Source organism: Salmo salar, chromosome 09 (assembly GCF_965601325.2).
Source record: "Salmo salar chromosome 09, fSalSal1, whole genome shotgun sequence".
In the NCBI taxonomy this organism is placed as follows: domain Eukaryota; kingdom Metazoa; phylum Chordata; class Actinopteri; order Salmoniformes; family Salmonidae; genus Salmo; species Salmo salar.
Window position 1 is genome coordinate 118,828,561 of NC_138299.1, and position 18,299 is coordinate 118,846,859.

At 48.0% G+C, this 18,299-nt stretch overlaps 1 protein-coding gene across 3 annotated transcripts in view; it reads right to left on the bottom strand.

Moving 5' to 3' along the window:
* Window positions 1-209: 209 nt before the first annotated feature.
* Window positions 210-18,299, bottom strand: part of LOC106612477 (lysine (K)-specific methyltransferase 2A) — a 39,987-nt gene continuing 21,897 nt past the window's right edge. For 2 of the 3 annotated variants that reach the window (XM_082956154.1, XM_082956153.1), the window contains exons 18-34: window positions 17,648-17,859; window positions 17,343-17,443; window positions 17,078-17,215; window positions 15,159-15,317; window positions 14,733-14,850; window positions 14,275-14,353; window positions 14,032-14,192; window positions 13,659-13,826; window positions 8,983-13,555; window positions 8,784-8,852; window positions 8,473-8,693; window positions 8,181-8,255; window positions 7,828-8,002; window positions 7,151-7,255; window positions 6,840-6,923; window positions 5,214-5,343; window positions 210-4,876 (exon numbers count right to left, since the gene is read on the bottom strand). In XM_082956154.1, coding sequence (XP_082812280.1) covers window positions 4,601-4,876; window positions 5,214-5,343; window positions 6,840-6,923; window positions 7,151-7,255; window positions 7,828-8,002; window positions 8,181-8,255; window positions 8,473-8,693; window positions 8,784-8,852; window positions 8,983-13,555; window positions 13,659-13,826; window positions 14,032-14,192; window positions 14,275-14,353; window positions 14,733-14,850; window positions 15,159-15,317; window positions 17,078-17,215; window positions 17,343-17,443; window positions 17,648-17,859 — 6,844 coding nt within the window. In that variant the 3' untranslated portion in view covers window positions 210-4,600. The remainder of the gene's footprint in view (window positions 4,877-5,213; window positions 5,344-6,839; window positions 6,924-7,150; window positions 7,256-7,827; window positions 8,003-8,180; window positions 8,256-8,472; window positions 8,694-8,783; window positions 8,853-8,982; window positions 13,556-13,658; window positions 13,827-14,031; window positions 14,193-14,274; window positions 14,354-14,732; window positions 14,851-15,158; window positions 15,318-17,077; window positions 17,216-17,342; window positions 17,444-17,647; window positions 17,860-18,299) is intronic. The other variant, XM_082956155.1, reaches the window with a different exon arrangement.

Below are 18,299 nucleotides of genomic sequence, written 5' to 3' on the forward strand. Positions count from 1 at the left end.
AATCTGATCAGAGAGCAGCGCCGTCTTTCTTTCACACCCTGAGTATTGACACATGCGCCAACCAACGCACTTACGGAACACTCTTCCTGCGTGGTGTTTTGGGAAACGCACGTTACATCTTCGGCTGTTGTAGGAACAATGCATCTTTATAAAAAATAAAACAAATCTAGGCTGACAGAACAAGTAAAAGAAAAGGAGAGAGCCTGAAGAAAGAGTAAACGAGACATGTTTATTATTTAAACTATCACTTAAATAAAAAAAGTGCATAGAAAATAAACATGATTAGAAACTTTTCTTTTTACAGTTATGTACAATTTTGTTTCCTAATTATACATTCAACCTTAAGTAGTTTGTGGTTTACTCATGTGGTTCAACTTTCCTTCATTTCTGTGACACATGAGAGAAAACTGATGTACAACTAACAGGGAAAAAATATCATTATTCTCATGGAGTTCAGGAGGAAGTGTTAATAAGACAAAGGTATATTCAAGGCATAGGAAGAGAGCCGTTTAACCATTTCTAAGTCCTACCGCCAACTCCCCTTGATGCCACGTCTCATCTCAGGCTGATAAGTTCTATACACAAGGAACAATTATAAAATTACAAATACAGTTGAGTATTTTTACCCCCCCCCCCCCAACTTCTTTCAAGCAGGTTCCAGCAACTACCTTGACCTGTAAATAAATTCATGGACGTTCCAATACACAAAATAAATAAATAAAACTTATTTTCATCATCACCTTCTATAAAATAGCACATAAGTACAACCAAAGCTTCTGAAGAGGGGTGGTGAGGGAGACATGGAAGAGGGTAAAATAACATTTTGGTGGGATTTGTTTTTTCCTGATCTCCACAAACTCAATCATACCACAATCAAGTAGGTAGTCTAAAATCCCTGTTAAAAATGTACAAAGAATAAAAACATTCACTACAACAATCAAAAACACAAAATAAAATGGCTGACCTCAAGAAGTTCGGAACCACTTTATACATCATTACATAAATACTGTTTATTTTTCGAGAAGAAGAAAGAAAACCGCAAAGCTCCCGCCAAAAGGAACATACACAGGAAACCTGGTACTGGATATCAATATACAAAAATGTACGTTAGTTATTCTAAACTGATACTGTAACCCAAAACCATTAGAGTACATTGAACACTGCTATTAACCATTATAAACCTGCTGTTTGCTACTGTAACTAAGTTTGTCTGTCCATTCTGTATATTGTATAGATACTGAAGTACATGTTACTATTTCGATATAGATATATCTATCATAATTACAAGTGAAGGACAAGGGCCACTGGTGTGGCATGGTATTATGAAGTCCAAGAAACAACAGAGTCTGCCATTTAAAAACACTTGACTAATGGGTTGTTCTAAAAACATCTGACACTTCACTGCTTTGGATCTGGAGAGGAGTCAGAGCCTTTGGGATTAGTAAAAGGATTACCAAAGCCATCTTTGAAGTCTGTTAGTTTATTCAGTGTGACCTTTCGATGTTAATTTAGAACGCTGTCCCTCAATCATTTTCCCTCTGAAATGAAACAAACAACTGTGCTGTGAGGTCATCTTTCAGTCTGGTCTTTGTGGGGTTTTTTAACTAAAAAACAAAAATAGTTTCAGAAATCACCATAATTCAGTTTTGTATATACATTCATTAAAGACACAGCAGCAGAATTCAGCATGACCCTGTGCCTCACCCTAAGGCTAGCCAGGATAGGAGGACAGCGAGAGCTGAACCAAAACTGTATCCCTGAATTAGCTGGCAAAACCCAGGCTGCAAGGAGGTGGAGGAGAGTGTTCACTGTTGGCCTCCAGAGTGGTCCCTGCACTCTGAACGTCCCTAATACACTTGGGGGAAGGTCGAGCAGAAGTGCACTTTGCTGGGGGCCACAATTCCTAAGGGAGCTTAAACAGTATCTGTGCTTGTGGTTTTTAAACATAGGAACCCATTGGGTTTACAAGGAGTAGAAAGTTGTTTCCCCATGTTAAGTCAGTGCCTCTGTCACAGTTGAAGTGCAATGTTTTGGCTAAGTTATTGTTTCACTTCAGAGCCTGGGCAGGGTAAGGGTTGGAGAGATTCTGTGACGGCCTTACAAGATAAAGTCAGAGTAGGAGGAAAAATGGATTGCAAAACCAAAAATATAACAAATAAAGTGACTGGCCTGAAGTGGCTCACTATAGGACAACTGGAGCCAGAGTTGCACAAAGCAGCAATTTGGTGAGCTTTGTTTGAGGTATGCAAGGAAATACATGCCTGTCATCAACGTAGCCACTTTTTGTACACTGATATCCCACCAAAACTGGGACTATTACTGTCAATTTACGAGTCAGAGTTCTCTAAACGAAGCATGCTCAGTTACAACAAAGGAAAAGCGAGAGATCAAGCGAGCGGACAAACTCCTACATAGGTTGCAATGTGGTCAATGGTAACGCTTAGCCTCCTCTAACCTTTCCTAACTTAAAATCAGCTTCTACCGAGCTTCTAAAAAAGCTTCCCATGTGTAGCCGGTCTCATGTAAATGCCATAAAACAAATGCTGTACTTTGAGGGAGTCGAGCAGAAACATGAAACATTGACAGTATTAATATGAAGGCAACACTGACAGAACGAAACCATGGAGGTACAATCCATGGGGATCCTTGGTGCACTGATGTGGCTATAGGTGTTAACTGTGTTTTATGTCCTTACAGTTAGCAGATTTTGGAGCGTGTTTGATCCCGAAAGGGAGACGTTGAAATTTGTAGAGAATTTTTTTTTTTTAAAGCTGAAAGTGAACGAATTACGCAGTGAGCAGCCACAAGTCTGAATGGACTGGCTGGAGCCTCCGCGTAGTGTGGAATTAAGGCTGGAAAAAGGAGGAGTTCAGACAGCTATTATAATAGACCAGCACTCAAATGGACTCCCTCAAGTGCATATAATAATGCCATGCTGCTAACAGGCAGTCATTAGAAAAGTCCTTGATTAACAGATTGGCAAATAGAGCTACTGGTGGACTGAGCTCAGCAGGGAGCGACAGCTTCAGTCTTTGGAATCCAAAAAGAAACATTCAGGCTACAAATAAAATTAAAACGCCAACGGAAAAAAACAGCTTGGAGAAAGGCAGCTCAATAAAAATAGAGCACAAGCGTTAGTGTTTGTAAACCTCTTTCCTACAAAAATGGCAATAAAATAAATACGATTTCTTAAAAATATAAATACAATTTCATAACATTAAGTGCTATTCACTAGTGAGTGCTTTTTAGTCGTTTGTATAGAAAAATATACATATTATTTACATTCTCAAAGCAAGCGTGACATTTTTCTGCCCATAAAAAAAAAGGGACAGAAGAGACAAGACTTCGTTTGACACAAATAAAAAGACAATTCCTTTGCAACAGTAATTCGTGAAATAGGCCATAATAAGAATAACTTCGATCTTAAAATGGGATTAAAGGGAAATCAGATTTTTTTTTGGGGGGGGGGGGGGGGGGTGTGACATTTGGTTCTCATTGCTGTAATTCCGGACTCTGTTCTAACCTAATTTCAAAAGACAATGTGTGCATACCTGCGATACAAATCGATGGCTCTGCCTTTATCATTTTCCTATACAAAACCAACAAATACATTTACTAAAGCAAAAAAAACTAAATAAAAGTTCACCCCTCAGCTGTCAGTCCACCAGAATCTCAGCGTAGCTTGCTAGTCACGGTCATGACTTTATCCAATGACCACCGACCGACTTCGACAACGTCTCTACAAGTACACTCGAGGTTATCATTAATTATCAATAACAATATAACACTTGAAAAGAAATCATCTACAGGCTTCTTTCTAGCGCTTTGACTACAGCTCCCTCTAGTGTTTCTCTTCCTAACACATCTTGCGACTTGTTGCTCTGGACAGGCATAGGAACTATTTACAGTGGCTGAATACACAGCGTAGCAGCCCCAAGCAATTCTTTATGATATCGCGAGATACTCCGAAGGCTGCACAGGATGCACATTCCGACAGGCAGATGTGTATAAACAGATGAGGCCAAGAGAAAAGCGTCGTCTGATCAGTTCTAATACGTCCTCGTTCTTTTTCTAAAATGCAGAGAAAATTCCCTTCCACAAATTGCACTTTGGTGTTTAAAATGGAACTTACAAGGTGGAAATTATTATTGTGTTTAACATAATCAATGGACTCTATGCTCACACAGAATTGAGATATAATCTAGAAAAATAAATGTGAGGCGATGTTAAAATTCAGAATGAAAAGGGCAATTTGTGTATCATTCAGAGACAGAAAACATTAAAACATTGCTAATCTTACAGTCACCATTTCCTTTGACTTCCCAGAGTCTGAAACCATCCGATCCAAAAGTAAAACAACCAAAGAGGCACAACAATAAGTTGTTCCCTTTCAAAAATGTCCCTCCCCAAAACAGAGACCTGCTCTCGTATCAAACTTAACCCGGTCCGTAGCTCACCTTTCTTCCCAAGCCTTACAGCAACAAGGGAGCGCAGTACTGGAAGCATCATTCTGCACTCTAAGACCTGGCAGTGCATGGATGGCTTTGTGCTAGTCGAGGGGACCGCTAACACCACTCCCATCACATATCAGAGTGGGGGGCTAGTTGAGGAACTTCCGGCACCTCTTGGTTCCGCAGTTGCATGGAAGCTTATTGCCCGGCTCCTCGATGGGAAACTTGTAGTCGTAGGTGAGCTCCTCGCCGCGGTAGATTTTGCGTGTTGCGAAGATGACGATGTGCTTCTGCCCATCCACATTGATGACACGTGAGTAGCAATTGGGCTCGCACGAGTGGTTGATGAAGCGGGCGGCGTTGCCGTGCACGGTGGCATCCACCACTTCATAGTCGTCGATGCGGAACATGTAACAGCCAACACCCTGTAGAGGAAGGGACAAGAAGAGAAGAGGGTGAGAAGCTATTGGATGAGGATTGCAGTCAACAAAATCCATTATCAAATGACTGAAGATCCTGACTGGTTAATAGGGTGGTGTTGACACATGAAAACCACGTTCAGCAGGGCCCAGCATTCAGATACAAATACCTTACGTAGAACAAACATGACTGACAAGTAGAATGAGGACTCACGCAAGATTTATTCATGACATTTCTATCTGCAACATTCCACAACATTTGTCTATTGAACGTGGCCCTGTACAGACTCAAAACGAATGAGCAGAGGACTGTGTTCCATTGAGGCCAGGCCACTCTTCTCACCTTGCCGTCATAGTACTTCTCCCGTTTGTCGGTGAGGACAGAGCGGATGACGTTGCCCGAGTACTCGATCACCATCTCCCCCACGTCGATGCTCCTCTTGCAGAACAGACCTCGGCCGTGTATGGCTGACCTGTGAGGGGAGGACACAGGGGCTCAGTGACCACTGGTTCACCAAAGGGTTTCACCTTTTAACCCCACTCTCTGGAACAAGCTATAGCAAAGCTACAGTAGTAGTTCATTTTCTTGTTAACTTCTTATAGATGAGGGGCAGTATTGAGTAGCTTGGATGAATAAGATGCCCAGAGTAAACTGCCTGCTACTCAGGCCCAGAAGCTAAGATATGCATATTATTAGTAGATCTGGATAGAAAACACTCTGAAGTTTCTAAAACTGTTTGAATGATGTCTGTGAGTATAACAGAACTCATATGGCAGGCAAAAACCTGAGAAAAAAATCCAACCCGGAAGTGGGAAATCTGGGGTTTGTAGTTTTTCCAAGTCCTGGCCTATCCAATATAGAGCGTCTGTGGGGTCATATTGCACTTCCTAAGGCTTCCACTAGATGTCAACAGTCTTTAGAACGTTGTTTGAGGCGTCTACTGTGAAGTGGGGGAGAATAAGAGCTGATTGAGTGAGAGGTCTGCCAGCAGGGCATGAGCTTCAGACATGCGTGCGCCCGTGAGAGGTAGCTGAGTTCCATTGCATTTCTAAAGACAAAGGAATTCTCCGGTTGAAACCTTATTGCAGATTTATGATAAATCCTAAAGACTGATTCTATACATCGTTTGACATGTTTCTACGAACTGTAATGGAATTTTTTGAGTTTGTCTGGCCTGCGCGTCGTGAATTTGGATTTGTGAACTGAAGGCGCGAACAAAAAGGAGGTATTTGGACATAAAGGATGGACTTTAACGAACAAAAACATTTGTGGAACTGGGATTCCCGGGAGTGCATTCTGATGAAGATCAAAGGTAAGTGAATATTTATAATGCCATTTCTGACTTCTGTTGACTCCAACATGGCGGATATATGTATGGCTTGTTTTTGTGTCTGAGCGCCGTACTCAGATTATTGCATGGTGTGCTTTGTCGGTAAAGCTTTTTTGAAATCTGACACAGCGGTTGCATTAAGGAGAAGTTTATCCAAAGTTCCATGCATAACACTTGTATTTTCATCAACATTTATGAGTATTTCTGTAAATTGATGTGGCTCTCTGCAAAAATCACCGGATGTTTTGGAAGCAAAACATACTGAACGTAACACGCCAATGTAAACAAAGGTAAGGCATATATTATATCGCCATTTCTGACTTTCGTGTCGCAACTCCCTGGTTGAAAATGATTTGTTACGCATGCGTGTGCTGGACGCTGTCCTCAGATAATCGCATGGTTTGCTTTCGCCGTAAAGCCTTTTTGAAATCTGACACGGCGGCTAGATTAACAACAAGTTAAGCTTTATTTTGATGTATTGCACTTGTGATTTCATGAAAGTTAAATATTTATAGTAATTTAATTTGAATTTCATTGTCTGCAATTTCACCGGATGCTGGCCAGATGGGACGCTAGCGTCCCAATGATCTGCAAGAAGTTAAATATCTTAAACGTTACGTAGCCAGCGTTTTCCTAACCTGTAGACCCCCACCGCCTCCTTGGATGTTCTCTTCAGGTGTCGGAACCTCATGGGCATGGGGAGGTCCATGCTGGTGGGCCGGCTGAAAAACAACAGTAGCACAGTGTGTTAAAGTTCCAATGAAGGAAGGATTATCTGCTACCACCAAGAAGCTCCGACAGGTGGATACAGGGATGTTGATCAGAAAACCAAGAACACTACAAGTCCACTGTAATGATGAGATGGAGGATAGAGAGATAGTCCTCCTGATTTTCAGAAGTAAAAATAAACTAAAAAACAGGAATTGTGTAACAGGGCGGCGTGACTTACCGAGCAGACTTGAGCTGCACCTCCTCATCCTCCTCGTGGGGGTTGTACTCGGGAGGCTGGCGGTGCTTGGAGGCCAGGAAGTTGAACATGTCAAACACAGACCTCCTGTGGCAAGGCAAACAGATGCAGCAGACACACAGGTCAGATGACACAGGCAAATACAACTCAATGATGCAGACTCTCTAAACCCTAGGAAGGACCTCACCCAAATAGTGACTTGAGATTTGGTAACAGGTATACACAGTTATCAGCTCCAAAACATCAGTTAAAAGAGCCAGTGTAGAAATGGCTCACAACATTTTCATTGCTGAAGTAGAATGCATAGATCACGTATAGACCTGGATTTCTTCAACAACAAAAGGAAAGCTAAGAGGCAGGGGCCCAGTTAAATTTTTTTTAGAAATGCATCCTTCCTGAAGTAATTACTAATCAGACATGATTCATCAAGTGAACGTAATGTCTCCGCCACATGGTCTTCACCTGTCCAGTCATGACTCAGTGATTACTTTAAGGAATGATACACATGAGGCTGGTCCAGGCAGGAGAAGGGACCTCTTGTTATAATAAAGATAAAGAATAACTGTATATTTGTCTGGATACCAATCCAACCTTACACTTTAAGTATTGGAAGAGGGCTGTGTGCGACTTTGCTATCCATCTTTTGGGAGTGTCTGTACCTGTGGTTGAGCTCAGCGCGGGCCGAGCCATGGGGGTTGATCGGGGGCTCGTCGGCCTCCTCGGGCTTGTGGAAGCGAAAGCGGTAGTTGCGACAGTGCCTGGAACCATACAGCTGCTCCAGCAGGAACACCACAGCATCGTGGAGGACCCCCAGCATCCGCAGGCCGTTCACTCCTGAGAGAGAAGAAAAAATAAAGAAAAAGATAAGATCGAGAGAAAGAAAGAGAACACAAAAGGAAGGAGTGGAGGATTAAAGGAGAAAAAAGAAAAGTCAGTGATGAGTCACCATTTCATTCCTCAAAAGTTATTGAACCTGCATAAACAAAATAAAATCTGATAAAAGGCACTTTACCTTCAAAGGAGAGCTCTTTGAGTCTGGCGTTGGAGCGGGCCTCCTGGACTTTATCTGTCAGGGACTTCCAGGCCTCTGTGGGACAGAGGGAGAAGACAATACATGTCAGCTTAGTGTCTCATCTCTGTGTTAGTATTAAAGTACACAGTTTACTTCATCTGTATGAGGATTTTGAAATAAGAGATTTTCACTGTTACACATTCACTTCAATAACTTTAGCGCCATTTTCTGCCATCGAGTGTCATAACCACGCTACATGGAAACAGAACAAGAAGATCAGGACTGCGTATACCTTCGATACTCTCGCAGCGGATCTGGAAGCCGTCGTCGCTGCAGATCTCAAAGATGAGTCCCTTCTTGGGCTTGCTGTCCATAGAAGAGTCCCTGCAGCTACCCTCCTGGTCAGGGGTGGCCACCAGTAGAGAATCAGCAGTGGTCTTGCTTTTCTCCTCAGGGAACTCACTGGTTTTACTGGTTAGAGCAGGAGGTTCACCAGAATTGGCAAAATAAACACTGCAAATAAAATACATTTTGAAATGAATCTCATTATCCATTGACATTAATAGTATTGAATGGAAGGGGTGACAAGCTTGCATTACTCACTTTTTGCTGGTGCCCCTCTCTCTGGGCTTGCCTGTGTCCATGGGCTCGGGAGAGACTGGCTCTCTAGACCTGCAGTGGTAGAGGGAATTCAAATATGGATAAGCAGCAGGTGGCAACTGGTATGATAATGCATACTTTGTGAAAAAAGTACAGTCCTCGTTAATTATTTCATGAGTTATCAGTTATGTGAGAATCTTACCCAGGAGCGGAGGTGGGCCGGTCTCCCTGCATCTCCCGAGGAGGCTCTGCCAGCCAACCCCTGTGTTTTTTCCCACTGGCCTTGTCTGGACTCTGCCTTGTCCGCTTGGCTTTCTGCTTGCCTTTCCCCGAGCATGTGGATGCCGTTACTGCAGCGCTACACTTCAGCTCTTGTTTCTGCTCTGAGGAGGACCTGGATTTAGGCATGGTGTGTGAGCTTTGAGAGCTGGAACTCTGGGAGAGCACTCCGACCAGGTGTCCCTTGATGGAATCCTGTTGGACCGGGCTGGGGGCCGAAGCCACAGGTTGTTCACTGGCATTTGGCGGGTGCTGCTGCCGCTGCAAAGCGCCGCTCTCCGGGTCCACCTGCTGGCTGACAGACATGCTGATGGTCTGATGGGAGGGAAGCACGCAGATGCTGCTGGCAATGGAGGTCTGGGCGGGGCTGCACAGCTGGGACATCAGAGGAGCTCCAGACTGGAGCAGCATCTGCTGCTCCGGAAGGCCCAGGTTGTGTGGGCTGGCTTTGAAGAGAAGGCTGCTGATGGGTCCTGTGATTTCGGTGGAGCTGAGAGAGACAGAGCCTGGTGTGATGAGGCCTCCGGGCCCACTGGGCTGAGCCATGGACACCATGTTCAGCACTGCTGACTGGTTGGGGTTGAGCCCTGAGACGGTGCAGGGCAGCAGGTGGGTGGAGGAAGCGTGGCCCAGGATGCCAGGCTGTCCACTGGGAAGAGGCATCCTCTGCTGGATGGGCTCAAAGTACATGACTCCCGATTTGTGTCTCTTGATAATGTTGGGGACTTTGCGGTGAGAAGTGGTGGCGGCCGTGGTCAGGGTGCTCAGCTCGGACTGGGCCATCTGTGCCGAGGACAGGTTGATCAGAGTCATGTTGGGTCTCACCTCAGACGGGCCCAGGGTGGGCTGGCTCCTGGAGCGGGCCAGTTTTTTGGTCTTCCGCGGCTGGAGACGGGAGATGGGTCGCTTCTTGCCGTGTCCAGATGTCAGCACAGCCGAGGACGTGGAGATGGAGGCACTGGACACGATGGTCACGTTGGGGGCCAGGTCATGCCTCCGTCCGGCCTCAGTCACCAGAATCTGGGGCTCGTGGGAGGGCACCCCGATCAGGAGGCCGGAGGTGGTGCTGGGAATGCCAGGCTGGAAGCCCGTCTGGGTGGTGCCGGTGAAAGTATGGATCTGAGAGTGATGGGGCATGGTGCCCAACACTTTACCCCCAGCAGGAAATATGGGCTGGGAGGTGGTTATCCCGGTGGTGAGCCCTGTGGTTAGAGTCATGGTATCCATCACTCCTGTTGCGCTGACCGATGGGGTGATCTGGATCTTCTGAGTGACACCATTGGGGAGAGTCTGTAGGACATAGAGGGGCTGCAGATGCTGGTTGACCACTATGAGTTTTTCTGGGCCTGGTTTTAAATGAGAGGTGGTCTGGACAGCCGTGCTGGCCACATGGGAGGGTCCGGGGCTGACTGAAGATGGAGCAGGGATGTACTTCTGTCCCTGGAGAGGCAAGGTGGGCGAGCTGGGTAGGACTGGGGTCCCAGAACTCCTGGTCAGATCCTGGTTACCTGCTTCTACAACTTCGCCCAGGGAGGGACTGGTGATGTGCTCGAACTGCTCCGGGGTCATATGACCTTCTCTTACCTGAGATTCTCGGCTACCTCCACTTCCTTCCTGCTGGCTCTCAGGGGACACGCCGGCCCCTCCTCTCTGCTGCTTGTCCATGCCGCCTTTCTCTGCAATTGTCTCGTCCGAGGCTGCCAGGGACAGCATGGTGCACTCTGGGCCCTCTGAGATCAGGCCACCGTGGTTCTGGCTGTTGACCGTGGGGCTGCGAGTGGTCAGGACAGAGAGGTCAGAGGGCAGCTCCAGGGGTAGACCGTACGACTCTTCCACCGAGATGGATGTGCTTGCCCCGCTCTCCACGGGCTCAGCGCTGGCCAGCGGCTGGGGGAAGTCCTCAAAGAGGATGTCTTTGCGGCGGTTGACGCCCACCCCATAACCCCCGTCCAGGGAGAGGAGCTCGGAGGAGGCGGCCTCAGGCTGCTGCCCCAGGGCCTGCATGGAGGGCGTGTTGAGGACAAACTCCATGATGTCCGAGGGCAGGATGTTGCCGCAGTCGTCGCTGTTGTTGTTGTCCGAGTCCGACTTAAGCAGGTCAGTGTTAAGTGAGAGCTGGGCCTCCAGGGGGTCCTGTCCCTGGGAAGACTTCACCCCGCCCAGAGGGAGGGAGTTGTCCTTCTGGCTCTTCCTCCCTTCTCGGATGTTGTTGCTGCTGCTGCTGCTACCACCGCTGCTACCACCCCCTCCACTGCTGTTGTCTGCCTCCTTCCCAGAGTCGTGCTCCAGCTTCTCCGCGTGCCTCTCTCTGCCCTTCCTCTTACCCGTGGTCTTGTGGGAAGAAGTCGCCGCGGTGGCCGTGGTGGTGGTGGTGTTTGTGCTTGCGCTGGCGTCGCTCTCTGAGCTGTCATCAACACCGTCCAGCTGGCCGATCTGCTGGTGGCCCAGGAGGCTCCGGGTGGGAACTCCCTCATCCACAGCAGCAACGACCCTCTCCTCCTCCGCCTCATCCTTCCGGAAGCGCTGCAGCTGCAAGCCCCTCCCCAGGCACTGGCCCATCCCCTCGATTGAGGGCATCACAGGGCCGGGGTTGATGATGGTGCGGGTGAAGTTGTAATAGTACGGATCCTTGTTGGAACACTGGTTGAATCCCCCTTCCTCTTCTTCTCCGCTGTCCCCCGAGGAGGAGGTACTCCTATCGTCCGCCCCGTCCACCTGGCCTTCGGCCGAGCGCCTGCTGCCTCCGGCCTTCTTCTTCCCAGGCCCGTCCCCACTGCTGCTGTAGAAGGGGATATCCTGCTCTCCATAGGAGCGCACTCCGTAGAAAGGCGTCAGGCCGAAGAACATGTTGGAGCGGGCTCTGGCGCTGCGCCTCGGATAACGCCGCTTGGTTGAACCCGAGCAGTCGCTGTCATCTTCATGATGTTTATCCCGGTCACCGCCTTCCTCCTCCAGCAGGGCATGGTCATCCCTGTCGCTGGTCCCCTCGTCCTCGGTGCAGTGAGCCAGGAGGCGCTTCTCCTCGCAGTCCTCAGGGTGCAGTGCCGGGCTGTTCGACTCAGAGCGCTCTGAGCGTGCTGACGGTGAGAAGAGCGTGGAGCAGGAAGACTTACGGTGGGGGGGTCCCTCCTGGCCTGCGGGACAGATGGAGGCGGTGATGCAGGAGTCAGAGGAAGAACTCACGGTGTTGGTCCCATTAGGGTCGGTCTTTAGCGGCGTCAGGGACGCCTTGACTATAGCCCGCTTCTTGTCTCTAGCAGCGGCGATGTCGTTGGCTGTTATTCTTGCTTGAACCTGCGAAGCCCTGATGCTTCTCTCTGAGGCTAACCTGGGCTGCTTTATGGCCTCTAGGCTGCAGCTGTTCTTCTCAGGGCTCAAAAATCTCTCCCTGCTCTTTGCAGATCGCCCTCTTCCTTGATTCTCCAGCTTTTCCACCTCCTGCTTGCCAATGGCTTTGGTGATGTTGCCGAGGGTCACAGCCTTGCTGTTGCTGTTCTGAGAAGTTGAGGTTGGAGCATTAGTGGTTCCACCAGTCTCTTTAGCATTGTTGGGGTTCTTGTTGCTGTTCTGAGAAGTCTTCTCCCGCTCTTTAGATGCCTCTCTGCTGTCAATGTTTTGGACTTTGGAGTGCTCGTCTTTGGTGGTGGGGGCCGCGTGACAGGAGGGGACAGCCGGGGTGGCTTGGGAGCTCCGTTTGACGGCGTCCTCCTCGGCCATGGCCTCTGAAGACCACAGGGGATTCATGGCGGCGGCAGGGGCTTTTCCCGACAGATAATCCTGGGATTTCTTCCCGCCGCTTTTGTGGAACGGAGGCTGGGGAGACCCCAATTTTCCAGCATCTTTAGAAGCTGTCGCCAAGGTAACACCTCCTTCCTTGGCCAGGTTACTACTACCACCACCTTTGTCCTTGGACAGGGTCGTGGTGAAGCGGTGGCGGGAGAGGAGCGTGACGCCAGCAGACAAGTCTGGGTCCTTCCCATCCTGCTTCCCCTTCCCTGCTTGGGAGTTGCTGCTGCTCGCCCTTTGGTGCCCTGTCAAGACACCTGTACCTGGTGGTGGGGAGGCCTGGCTCGCTCCTGTCATCTCTGGGGCCATTGGGGAAAGTTTGGGGTTCTCACCCACAGCCTGCTTGCCAGGCTCACTTTCTTTCCCACCGTCTGTCTTCATCTCAGAAATGCTGTGGTGGTGTCTGCTGTGTTGACCTCCAGGGCTGAGTGAACTAGTGTCGCGGCCCTGCGTTCGGACGCCACTGGCAGGTGGCTTCCCCTTCTCCCTCAGACCCAGGTCTCTGGAGGAGGAGAGGGGAAGGGGTGGGGCGGAAGAGAAGAGCCGAGCCAATTGGTTCATAGCGGCCTGTGAAGAGGAGACTACCTTCTGTCTGGGCTGGGGGGAGAGGGAGGAGGTGCTGTGGCGACGGGAGCCGATGCTCCTCAGGCCGGAACTCAGAAGGGGGTCCCCCACCGTCACAATCTCATGGGCAGACTGGGAGGTACCATCTGCAAAACAACATGGACACAAACATTTTTTACCATACTGCATGTCTCCACATGTGAATGGTAGATGACAGTTTGAGGCAAATGGGTTAAAGAGTGAAGATACCTGGAGATGGAAGTGGTCTGGAGCCAGGGGAGCGCTGGCACGGGGGGTAGCTGGGGTGCCTGTTCCGTTTGTAAACTTTAGGAGGATTGGGGCTGGAGGGCAGCAGGGACAGGCGGTCGGAGGGCTTCAGGGAGTCAAACGGCTCGGGCACTGGAGACAGGACTTTTTCTGTCAATGAAAAGTTGAATGCAACCAATTCTTCAGAAAACTGCATTGTTGAGGAAGAGCTTGCAAGTAAGCATTTACTATTTATACCTGCTGTACCCGTGACAAATAACCGTAATCAATGCGATTACATGCCGGCTACATACTAGACCAAATGCAGTGCAGGGTAAATTTGAATAATTAATAATGCAGTGATTCTGCCTCACACCTGAGATGGGAGTTAAAGGGCTGTGGGAGATGGTGCGGTTCTCCTCTGGAAGAGCACTCTTTAGGTCAGGCTCCACCACAGTGGGACGACACACCAGGATCCTGCAAGTGTAGACACAGCGCTTCCGGGCATCTAGAGTGCTCCAGTACACCCTGGAACACCTGTGGTGACAGAAACAAACCAATGAATCAGTCATGTTGCATTGACTCTTTCACATAAGACGTGCGCACTGTGTGTACTTACTGGTAGCCGACAGGGAAGAGTTTGCGCTCACAATCCGAGAGCTCAGTCAGTATTCCAAGGCAATCGATTGTCATGGAGCCTGTGATGGAAGAAAGTTAGAGTTAAAACCCTTAATCCAAGGAGGGTATTCAGAAACATGTTTGTTGGGCCAGCTAGTGTCTCAAAACTCCACGGAGACCCCTGGCCGTTTCACTACTTTGGGAAAGCCCTGAACTAGCACACCTGATTCACCTAATTCAAGGGCTTGATGATCAGTTGACCATTTGAATCCGGGTCGCCGACACAGAATAAGCAGAGCCATATATATAATGCGCATCCCTAATGGCACCCTATATAGTACACTACTTTTGAGGGCCCTGGTCAAAAGTAATGCCCTAAATAGGAAATAGGGTGCGTTTGGGACTCGACCATAGAGATCTCTAAATATGGCTGTGAGGGGGTAATATGAACATACACACCTATCATCATGTGGATGTTCTCCGGCTGAAGGCCGGTGAGGAACTTCCGCCGCAAGCTTATCCCCTCCAGGTCTACCAGGATCCTCCGTGTGACCTCGAAGCCAGACTCGGACACCACCTGGGCAAGGAAGTCATGCATTTCAAACAAAGTACCTACAAATGCACCCTTCTCCTCACTGTGACCTCAGTTTGACCCAAGCAGGAATATGGTTTCTATAGATAACGGCTGGGCTAAATGCATGCATGTTGTTTTACCAGTAAACCAGAGCGTAAAAAACAAAAACACATTGACATAATAAAAATGAATGGGGAGTTTCTGTAAAATTGTCATCTTATGTTCTAGATGTGTGTTGGTGTGTGATGCTGCAGGTGGGTAAGGGAGGTGGGCTGGAGAAGATAAGGAAGGAGTTCTCCTTTGCATCTCACCTCTCCTTTGATGAGGTCCCGGTGGCGCTGGCAGTAGACCTTCTTGTCCTCCAGGAAGACACAGTGGCGCTGCCGGGCACACATGAAGTGGTAGTTTCTGGTGCAGGAGGTCAGGCAGCAGCCCACTGTGGCGCCGGGACGCTGGCAGTTCTCGCAGCGCTGCCGAGAGGAAAACAAATGTCACAGGACACTGCCATTAGAAGACAGATCAACAACAGCGACAAGGTCATTTTAGTAATAATAAATATACTATCACTGTCTATTTTTAGCAAGAAGGCATGCATAATAAAATGTGATGCATTAGGATCCCCATTAGCAACAGCTAGTCTTACTGGGGTCCGACATAACGAAGACAGACAAAATACTTTACAACTTACATACATTTAAAATCATTAACATGTAGTGTGCGCGACCATCTATCAGTTCCACATACAAGTCAGTACATACAGACAACAAATAGGTCACATGGGGGAGAGGCGTTGTGCCGTGAAACCAGGTTTGCTGTTCACTTGCACTATATAAGATGGTACGTTTCCTTGAATTTGTTCTGGACCTGGGGACTGTGAAAAGACCCCTGGTGGCATGTCTAGTGGGGTAAGTGTGTGTGCGCGCGTCAGTGCCGTGAGTATGTTGACTACGCAATTTCTCTTATAAAAAAACACAAGTAAAGCAGTCAGTCTTTCCTCACAGGAAACATACATGACCAAAAGTATGTAGATACCCGTTCGTTGAACATCTCATTCCAAAATCATGGGCATTAATATAGAGTTGGTCCCCTCTTTGCAGCTTTAACAGCCCCCACTCTTCTGAGAAGGCTTTCCAATAGATGTTGGAACGCTGCTGAGGGCACTTGCTTCCATTCAGCCACAAGAGCATTAGTGACGTTTGGCGATTAGACCTGGCTCGTAGTCGGCGTTCCAATTCATCCCAAAAGTGTTTGATGGGGTTTAGGTCAGGGCTTTGTGCAGGCCAGTCAAGTTCTTCCACAACACTCTCCAAACCATATCTGTATAGACCTTGTTTTGTGCACAGGGGCATTGTCATGCTTTAACAGTAAAGGGCTTTCACCAAACTGTTGCCACAAAGTTGGAAGCACAGAATATTCTACAATGTCATTGCATGCTGTAGCGTTAAGATTTCCCTTCACTGGAACTAAAGGGCCTAGCCCAAACCATGAAAAACAGGCCCAGACCCTTATTCCTCCTTCTCCAAACTTTACAGTTGGCACTATACATTCAGGCAGGTAGCGTTCTCCTGACATCTGTCAAACCCAGATATGTTCCCGAGAACGCGTTTCTACTGCTCCAGAGTGCAATGGCGGCGAGCTTCACACCACTCCAGCTGACTCTTGGCATTGCGCATGGTGATCTTAGGCTTGTGTGAGGCTGCTCGGCCAGGGAAACCCCTTTCATGACGCTCCCGACAAAGTTATTGTGCCGACGTTGCTTCCAGAGGCAGTTTGGAACTCAGTAGTGAGTGTTGCAACTGTCAGGATTCTTACACGCTATCCGCTTTAGCGGTCCCGTTTTGTGAGCTTGTTATGGCCTACCACTTCACAGCTGAGCCGTTGTTGCTCCTAGACATTATCACTTCACAATAACATCACTTACAGTTGACCGGAGCAGCTCTAGCAGGGCTGAAATTTGATGAATTGACTTGCTGGAAAGGTGGCATCCTACGACAGTGCCACGTTGAAAGTCACTGAGCACTTCAGTAAGGCCATTCTACTGCCAATGTTTGTCTATGGAGATTGCAATGGCTGCGTGCTCGATTTTATTCACCTGTCAGCAATGGGTGCGGCTAAAATAGCCGAATCCACTAATTTGAATGCGTTTCCACACACGAAATTAATATACACTATATATACACAAAAGAATATACATCTAGTAAGAATATGTATTTAGGATCATAAGTCTTACCAACTGTTTCCCTCGGATCACGGCCATGTGGACGTTTTTCAGAGAGCCATCGTCATCCTCAAACACCTCGGCTGACCACAGGGCACAGTTCACATGGGTCCACTCGTTCTGCCCAATGTACAGCAGCCTGCCGCCCTCCTGAAACCAGACACACAGCAGACGCAAAAAGAACTTAGAAAACACAAAGATATATTTCAGTAACAGGGAATACGATCAAGAGCTGTACCACAACTAATAGCGACTGTTTAGCACAACGTTTACTTACGTTGATGTTATCATCTCCGTACTTGAGACACAGCACACACTGGCGGTTGTCGCTGACGCCAGGGGGTGGGAGCAGCTCAGGACTGTCTTCACGGCTCAGGTCTGAGAGAGAAATACAAGAATGTCACGAACACATCAGCGTCATTTCCTGCAACTGAAATGGTATCAGAAAGTGTATCAATTGCATACTTAGTGTAGGTATGTATCCCAAATGGCACCATATTCCCTATATAGGGAATAGTGCACTACTATGGTCCCGAGGCGTTGCCCTAGGTGTTGCCCTTTAGTTGTGTTGAGCAGACTCACCATGGAGCATAGGGAGTGGTGGAGGAAGTAGAGGTCTGGGCGGAGGGGGAGAGGTGGGGGAGTCTGGCTCTACGTGGGTCTTGGAGCAAGGGGCCGGGATGATCTTCTTCCTGAGGGGCTGCTCGGCACGGGCAATCTCTTCGCGCTCCTGCCACTGGGCATAGTTGTGGTCCAGGGAGGGGGGCAGCACGGCATTGGGGAGGAGGCCACTGCTGCAAGACAAGTATAGACTCAGACCTTGTTTGAATTCATCCTTCCTGCCGTCCACCCTTGCTGTTAACATTGGATTGGTGAAAGCAGGTTTTCTACTGCTTTGATTTCACCAATTATGTCCATTTAGATCAGTGAACACAGTAAGAATATTTGAACAGGGTCCAACACAGATTGATTGCAATAATTGCACAGGTCACACACACACACACACAACCTGTTATACCCCAAGTAACTGTACCCCAAAGCAGTGAATTCGGTAAATATTCAAGAGCATAAACGATGCAAAATGTAAACCCATTTCCAAAGCGCACCGTTTACCATCTTCTGAACGACTGACTAATTGGGTTAACAACTTTAATGAGCCAAAACACAAAAAAGTACAGTAGGCACATAACGGAGCCCATCAGATATTTATGAAGTAGGTTCCATTTATTAACTA